The sequence below is a fragment of the Selaginella moellendorffii genome, unplaced genomic scaffold, assembly GCF_000143415.4.
Source record: "Selaginella moellendorffii unplaced genomic scaffold, v1.0 SELMOscaffold_22, whole genome shotgun sequence".
Lineage (NCBI taxonomy): Eukaryota > Viridiplantae > Streptophyta > Lycopodiopsida > Selaginellales > Selaginellaceae > Selaginella > Selaginella moellendorffii.
Genome location: NW_003314283.1, coordinates 425275 through 432296, shown reverse-complemented (window position 1 = coordinate 432296; position 7022 = coordinate 425275). Strand labels below are relative to the sequence as shown.

At 42.8% G+C, this 7022-nt stretch overlaps 2 protein-coding genes across 2 annotated transcripts; one reads left to right on the top strand and one right to left on the bottom strand.

Annotated features, from left to right (window-relative positions):
• Window positions 1-1087: 1087 nt before the first annotated feature.
• LOC9642574 (alpha-aminoadipic semialdehyde synthase) lies at window positions 1088-6995 on the bottom strand. Its single transcript, XM_024678480.1, has 28 exons — window positions 6616-6995; window positions 6472-6558; window positions 6286-6415; window positions 6058-6231; window positions 5938-6005; window positions 5771-5872; window positions 5650-5725; window positions 5405-5585; window positions 5248-5344; window positions 5031-5197; window positions 4940-4973; window positions 4750-4890; window positions 4432-4701; window positions 4294-4374; window positions 4167-4232; window positions 3995-4112; window positions 3812-3941; window positions 3678-3757; window positions 3465-3623; window positions 3195-3414; window positions 3024-3132; window positions 2789-2968; window positions 2671-2740; window positions 2557-2618; window positions 2464-2498; window positions 1792-1955; window positions 1510-1734; window positions 1088-1452 (listed from the first exon to the last, which is right to left on the bottom strand). The coding sequence occupies exons 1-24, from the start codon at window positions 6853-6855 to the stop codon at window positions 2566-2568; spliced, it is 3033 nt and encodes a 1010-aa protein (XP_024534248.1). The 5' UTR covers window positions 6856-6995; the 3' UTR covers window positions 1088-1452; window positions 1510-1734; window positions 1792-1955; window positions 2464-2498; window positions 2557-2565.
• Window positions 1162-2354, top strand: LOC9642140 (protein HOTHEAD). The gene is made up of 2 exons (XM_024678426.1): window positions 1162-1489; window positions 1642-2354. The coding sequence occupies exons 1-2, from the start codon at window positions 1162-1164 to the stop codon at window positions 2352-2354; spliced, it is 1041 nt and encodes a 346-aa protein (XP_024534194.1).
• Window positions 6996-7022: the final 27 nt, after the last annotated feature.

The window sequence follows — 7022 nt, the reverse complement described above, 5'->3', positions numbered from 1 at the left end:
TTGAAACCAATCCGACGGCTACCAAAATCCACTACGCTAATATTAGTATACGGCATCGTAGCCGTACACTTGGCCCTCACAAATAATATTAATATTTATTTAGGTTTTTTCTATGCAATTATGATTGGCATTCTATTTAAATGAAGTTAGCATAGTTCCATAGAGATACATAAAGATACTAGTAGTGTGGGTAATTTCATTATAGATATTGACACAAGATTGATCATAATTCATAAATATATTGAGGAGTGGTAATTTGAGCTGGTTTTGAGTGGTATGATGATTTCTAGTTTGATTTGGTGTGGAGTCAATAAAAATGATTTCAAACACTATTCAGATAACTTTATAAATTCAATTTTTTAATTATTTTAGCATAGAACAATTTATTCTTTTTTAATATTATTTTTTCTTTTACTTTAAAATTTTTAATTTACTTTATTTATTATTATTATTATTATTATTATTTAATTTTATATTTAATCTAGAAATACTTTCAGGCTTGACAAGTTAGACTCAGGTTTAGGCCATTTACCAATTGGCTAAGATATGTAGATACGGAAGCATGCAAATCTTCTTACTGCAAAGCTGCATGCTACCTTCGCTATGAAAACTATAGAATCTGATGGAATAAATAAGAGGAGATGATGGCTTGGATGTTTATAGCAAAAATATTATAAGTGTGTTATTTAAAGTGTTCTAAGTGAATTTCCTAGGATCCTATTTCTCTCATCTTACTCTTGACTGAGGATTTAATTTATAAATTTGTAAGTTTTTCTTCTCATTTTTTATTGTTTTGCTTACAATGTGTTTCGGGTTAATTCTTGAGTCACAGTTTTGCTAAATAAAAATAAATGATATGTGTTTCCATGGAGATCAGAACACACTAAACCAGTAGGAGGAAAAATGAAGAAAAAGTTAAGACAAATAAAGCAATAAAATAATCTGATTTCTACCAACGTTGTAGCCAACTTGCACCGAAGATAGATAAAATACAATGCTAACACTGAAAAAACAAAGACAAAAGAAACAAATGGCGTTCCTGGCTTTGATCCTAGCTCCTTGTCTTCTTAGTGCATGCAAAAGTAAGGAAAAAGAACTTTTTGTTTCACTAACTTTTATTTTGCTTTCTTTTTTGGATTTTCAGCACAGAATCTTCCACCCATGCACGAAGCTACAGATTCAAAATTCCATCCACAGCTCTATGATTATATTGTCGTCGGAGGTGGCACCGCAGGGTGTCCGCTAGCAGCAACGCTCTCCCAAAAATTTAGAGTCCTTTTGCTCGAGAGAGGAGGCTCGCCACTCATCAAGGCCGGAGTCACTCCTGATAACGGTGCCAGTTACGACTTCCAAGTCGGGACCCAGACCGGAGGAACGATCTTTGATGACCAGGGAACGCGGAGGCCGGCTTCAAATTTACTCGTTTATGCCAATCCGCGCAACCTCGACATCCTGCTGCATGCACAAGTCGAGCTCATTCTCTTCAGAGGTGAAGTTTCAAACACGTACCTCTGGCAAGATGATCTGGGGATTTTCTCTTGGCAGGAGATCGAAGTTATGGAGTCAAGTACAGCGATCCTCTCGGGAGAACACGGACCACCTTGCTGAAAAATCTCCAGGGCGAAGTGATTCTCTGCGCAGGTACACCAGGAAGTCCACAGTTACTTTTGTTGAGTGGAGTTGGGCCAGCAAACCAGCTGACGGCAATGGGGATCAAGGTAGTTTACAACTTGCCTGGAGTTGGAAAGCAAGTCAGTGACAATCCAGCAGCCCTCGTAAACATAGTCTCACCTTCGCCAGTGGAGTCGGCACTCGCGCAAGTCGTGGGGATCACTGCACCGTTCGGGAATTTTATCGAAGCTGCCTGCGGTGTTGCCGTGACGGGAGTGCCAGGAGCTCGAGCCGGGAACATAATTGAGAAAGTCGCAGGGCCTTTGTCTTCCGGGACGCTCGTTCTGCAATCCAAACACGTACGAGACAATCCGTTAGTAACTTTCAACTACTTCCAACACCCTCGAGACTTGCAAGCTTGCATTGCAGGGGTGAACACGATCGAGGAGGTAATACTCGCAAACTCTTTCAGGCCTTTTGTCTATGATAACCAGACTCTACCATCGGGAGGGACTGTTGGAGCACCTAACAGGAGAAATCCAGCTTTTGCCGCTACCATAAACACCACCATAGCCAACTACTGCAGAGAACACTTGACGACCATATGGCACTACCACGGTGGCTGCTTAGTTAACAGGTTGTGGACTCGGACTATAGAGTTCTGGGAATTAAAGGACTCAGAGTGGTGGATGGCTCTACGTTCAAATACTCGCCGGGAACAATTCCGCAAGCTACGATTTTGATGCTCGGAAGGTGAGAACGCTTTGGATTTATGGTGAGATAAGATACTGTATCTATGCAGGTATGTGGGAGTCAAAATCCTGACAGAGAGAGCAAGATAGGCACACATACCTCACTCTATTGTTTTTGCCAACACCCAGCGATTCCTGGATCAGATACGTATCAGGAAAGCGTGAGAAGTTTTCAAATATAAAATAATGCCACCTGCTCGTTTCAAACGACGCTTTCTACAACTCCCAGACCAAGCTTTCCTAGAATCTCCAAACCTTCATCCTTGTGTTAGGCTCTAGTTTGTCTCGACAAAATCGTAAGACATACCTGGAACATAGACTTCTGGTTGAAGTGGACGAATGACTCCCCTGGACTTAAGTCTGCCAGTAAACAGTAGCTGCAAAGCGAGCCTGTTAGAGAGAGACGTTGCTAGCCTCAACTTTACCTCGGCACCTATGGCTACCGTGAGACCAACTGTTCGAGCCATTGCAGAATGCGGCCTACGTGACTCGTTTTTAAGCTGATTACAACTCTCTCCAACAGCAACTAAAGTTGCCGAGTGTCTTTCAGCTGATCTCGAGTCTTCGTACACTACCTCCAGTTCATGATGCAAAAGAACTAGATCCTGCATAAGATTAAAAACAAAGGTTCAACCAAAACAACAACTGGTATACAAATACCTGTTCATTAGCACGGAAGACAAGTTTTTCTTCCATTCGCGAGCAGAGAACCTCGAAAGCTGATTTGCATGACCTTGGAACTATTTCTTGGGAGTCCAACCCCAGAAACCTGTAAATATCAGCATTAGTACTTACATTATTACGTTGTTAAGATAGAGTAGCATATGCAACCTTATGCAGCTTAGCACGCGCTTCGCCACATCCAAGTTGTCCGAGGAGATGATACGAGCAAGCTCCTCCGCACATAAACCATTGTAACTGGTTGACAGTTGCAGAATCAATGCTTCGAGAACTGCAGCATATGTAGTTTCCGTTGAAGAAGCCAAGAGCGGATGATTGTCAGAATTGTAATATCCTAGCTTCCCCAAAGTGTCCATTATCTGACCAAATCCTACAAAGGCCGAAAGTGACAAATGTTCAAATAGAAATAACGCTGTTCACCTTCATAGCGTAAAGTCCCTCTGAAAATTGTCGCAGCTTCCTGGGAGATGCCATACAAGTCACCATACATTAAGGAGTCCCTGTTCGGTAGCACTTCCAGAGCATAAGCTGGGTACTGCGGAATTCTAAAAGAAACAGCAGCGCCGAAAAGACGTTCGCCTGGAAAGAAAAGCTACTCGTCAAAAGAAAAGCGCCGGGAGAAAGGGAACTCACCGGGGACTCTGATGATTTTGTTTTCGTGCTTGTAGGTAGCAGCATTCCTTCCTGCCTTGATAGCTCCGGTCGGGTTCCAGCTACACGACATATCTCCTTGTGAGGCAGACAAAAAAGATGACACATTGAAGTACCTGAACTTGTATGCTAAAGGATTATTGGCAGCTTCAGGTGATGGAAGCCCCCCACAGTACGATTCAAACACGCGAACTTTGTCTCCTCTTTCATGAGATGCATCTATCATTTTCATTGCCATCATGTGGTCTAGACAAACAAAAGAAGCATTTAGAAAACAAGACACAAGTCGTCATACGAACCGATTCCTGGATCCAACCCCATCTCGCAAAGTAATGTCACTCCTGCCGCTTGAGCTCTTGAATCAAGAAGAGCCATATCTTTGCTTACATAGCTTGCTGTCACCAGGTGCTTTTTTAACTAGAATAGAAAGATTAGTGAAAATGGATAAAAGAAAAGAGAAGAACAGTTTACTTCAATGCAGGCAACCGCGACTCTCTCGTGGAAACTTGGAGGCAGTAAACTGATCACAACTTCAACCTGGAGGAAAAGCAATATGATTATTTCTTTGGAAGGTAAAAAGATGAAAACCGGGAAAAACCTTTTGTACTTGACTCTTTAGCTGTTGCTCATCCATTACGTCAATCTGTATTGCTAGAGCGTTTTCGACACCCTCAACCACCTGATACATTAGAAAATAAGAAGTTGGAAAGATATATTCCCTTCTTGACAAGCATACCTTGGATGCGTCTTCAAGATACAACGATCCAACGTGAACAAAAACTTGCTTGGGCGGCTTTGACGTATCAGCGTAGTCCTCGAACGCATTTTCAGTGAGGTACATCAATGTAGGCTCACACATTCTCCCGGCTCCGAGAATAAGAATGTTCGTATATTCTGAAACAACTGAAGCTTTTTCAGAACAATGATTCTCTCCTGTAGAACCCGTTGCCATCGTAGATAAAGCGTCCACAATGCGGCTTAAGTTCTCTTCTGATTCTGCTGCAACCTGGAATGCAAAAATCTTATATGTTCACAGGAGAAAAAGCATACGTACTTCAATCTCTGCATAAGAAATGGCATCACACGTTTGACCAATCTGGCACGTCGCAATTTGGAATTTGCCTCCAGCTGCTTCAATCACGTCCAAAGCTTCGTTTATCAGAAACTTGTCAAACAGATGACCACTAAGTGACACCTGGTTTTAGAAAACATCTGTTTAGATTTTCTTAAGTCATGCTTTTTACCTTCGTTGTGAATGTGCTTGTGCCGTTCATCAGCCTGCATGATCACTTAAAAGTGAAACAGCGACATTGAGAAAAAAGTAAGAAAACTTACCGAGCTTCAGAATTTCGAATACGCTGGATGTAGTCGAACAATTGGCTAAGGTGGCCACTGTGAGCAATGCATGCTCGTCTCAGCGGCGATACGGCCTCCATGGGATTCTTACACCGTGCCATTGTGCTGATAAAAGGTTGCAACACATTCCCAAAATGCGCGGTGGCCTGTTGCATGATTATAATAACAATCTAAAAACACGTGAAGACCTGTGTACCTCTTTTGCAAATTCAGTGGGAAGAATGTCGACAGCCAAGAATAGTAATCCCTCACCATCCAGGTCCGTGTGATGCGAACGTGTAACAGGATTGTATCTGCGATCCAAGGAGAAAGTAAATCACGTCAATTAAAAAAATTTTTTAAAAAAAATGTGCCTGAAATATGGTTGCTCGATGCACGTCGTTGATTTAAGGCACTCGATTGAACCTTCAACGTCGCAAGTTATGTCACAGACTCCCAATAGCCTACATTCTGAAGCATGCTTATCAAACATGTCTTGCAACTGATTGTTGGTCAGAAGCTGCGGATATCGATGCTCCCAGTACATACAATTCACTGCAAAATGATGAAAATAAAAGTATCAGCATTGAGGTTTCTAGGTTTTTCTAGAAAATATTACCAATCACAGACGCAAATGGGGCTATTGTCTCGTGGAATGTTGAATGATAATCCTCGGGATGTGCATAGTAATCAGCCTGCAACTGAAATTTTAGCAACAGAATACGCACATGAAAACTGACTTTGTTAAACTGTTTCCCGGGGTTGTTCGGTATCACCATATGCTCCGCAGTAACTACAGAAGCATAAACTTTTCGGTTGCTTATCCGTCGGTTTGACAGATCCTTATGACACAGACACACAGATGAACGGTAAATGGTTTTTTTCCTAACATAACTGTTCACCAAACCTTAAGTTGGGAAGGGTGCACATACTCATGCGGAAGAAGATTCAAAATCTCCTGAGCACCTCGTGAAACTGGCAAAAAGAACGAAAAATCTGTTACCATGTACACAAAGAAAAGTCTTACCATTTCCAGAACCGGTAAATACAAACACCAGCGGACACAATTCCTGTGGAAGACCACTGCTTGAAATGGCATCCCCGACCATGAGCACTGCAGCTTTAGCCGCACTCAATGACATGTACATATACGAGGACCCCAACGAAACAAACGGCGTTGAGTACCCGAGGCTCAAAAGTCCTACAAATTTCAATCATCAATCTTCTGTAAACAACACAAAATCAAACGGCTTACTTTCACCAAGCCCCCGAAAAAAATCAATCATTCCGGCTCTTCCAGCGTACTCCCCAAACGCAACAAGTCGTTTACCATGATCGTCGACAATAAGCTCATAGTCGTAGAGTAAAACACGCTTTCCAAGCACCTGACCACGAGAAATGGATAGCCAGATTGAATATACAAGCTCGTTTTCTCGCTTACCTCGTCCAGGAGAGGCATGTTTTGAGGCTGTGCTTTGTGGGTGTGAGAAAAAAATCCATAAGCCCTGTCTTCCAGCAGAGTGCCAAGCTGCAAGACAGAGAAAAGCAAGCAACAATGAAAAACGAAAGAATCCAACACACAGACCTTGGGTTGCTTGACCCCCAGAATAAGACCACATTGAGATAAGTCCTCCGAGACCTCGCAGCCAGCGTCCTCATACTCGTAGTCTCTGTGAATCCGCTTGCTGCATGGCTGGACGATGATTCTCTCCACAGCTCCACTTCGCAGCAGCCTTCCACAGTGTGTCGGCGTGAGCGGAGCTCTCCTCTCCCACTTATTCTTCTCTTCCTTGAGAACACCCAAAACACCGTTCCCCAGTGCCATGATCGCCAACCCCGGAAGAACACCTAGTAGTGGCAACTAGGCAGCTCAATCCCTTCTTGGCAGTCGCGTCTTTAAAATCTCGATCACGCTCTCTGTGCTGATGAGTCGTGAAACATGCCTAGTGATGTGTAGCTTTGATCCGCCAAAAGGATATTCCCCGGTCCTTT

What these genes read in the sequence shown, in the direction of transcription:
- LOC9642140 (XM_024678426.1), top strand. Translation starts at nt 1,162, where the DNA reads ATGCACGAAGCTACAGATTCAAAATTCCATCCACAGCTCTATGATTAT. An exon ending in CGAGCTCATTCTCTTCAGAG is followed by an intron (nt 1,490 to 1,641) that starts GTGAAGTTTCAA and finishes TTCTCTGCGCAG; the next exon opens with GTACACCAGGAAGTCCACAG.
- LOC9642574 (XM_024678480.1), bottom strand. Translation starts at nt 6,855, where the DNA reads ATGGCACTGGGGAACGGTGTTTTGGGTGTTCTCAAGGAAGAGAAGAAT. An exon ending in CCCATTTGCGTCTGTGATTG is followed by an intron (nt 5,586 to 5,649) that starts GTAATATTTTCT and finishes ATCATTTTGCAG; the next exon opens with TGAATTGTATGTACTGGGAG. An exon ending in ATTCGAAATTCTGAAGCTCG is followed by an intron (nt 4,974 to 5,030) that starts GTAAGTTTTCTT and finishes GTGATCATGCAG; the next exon opens with GCTGATGAACGGCACAAGCA.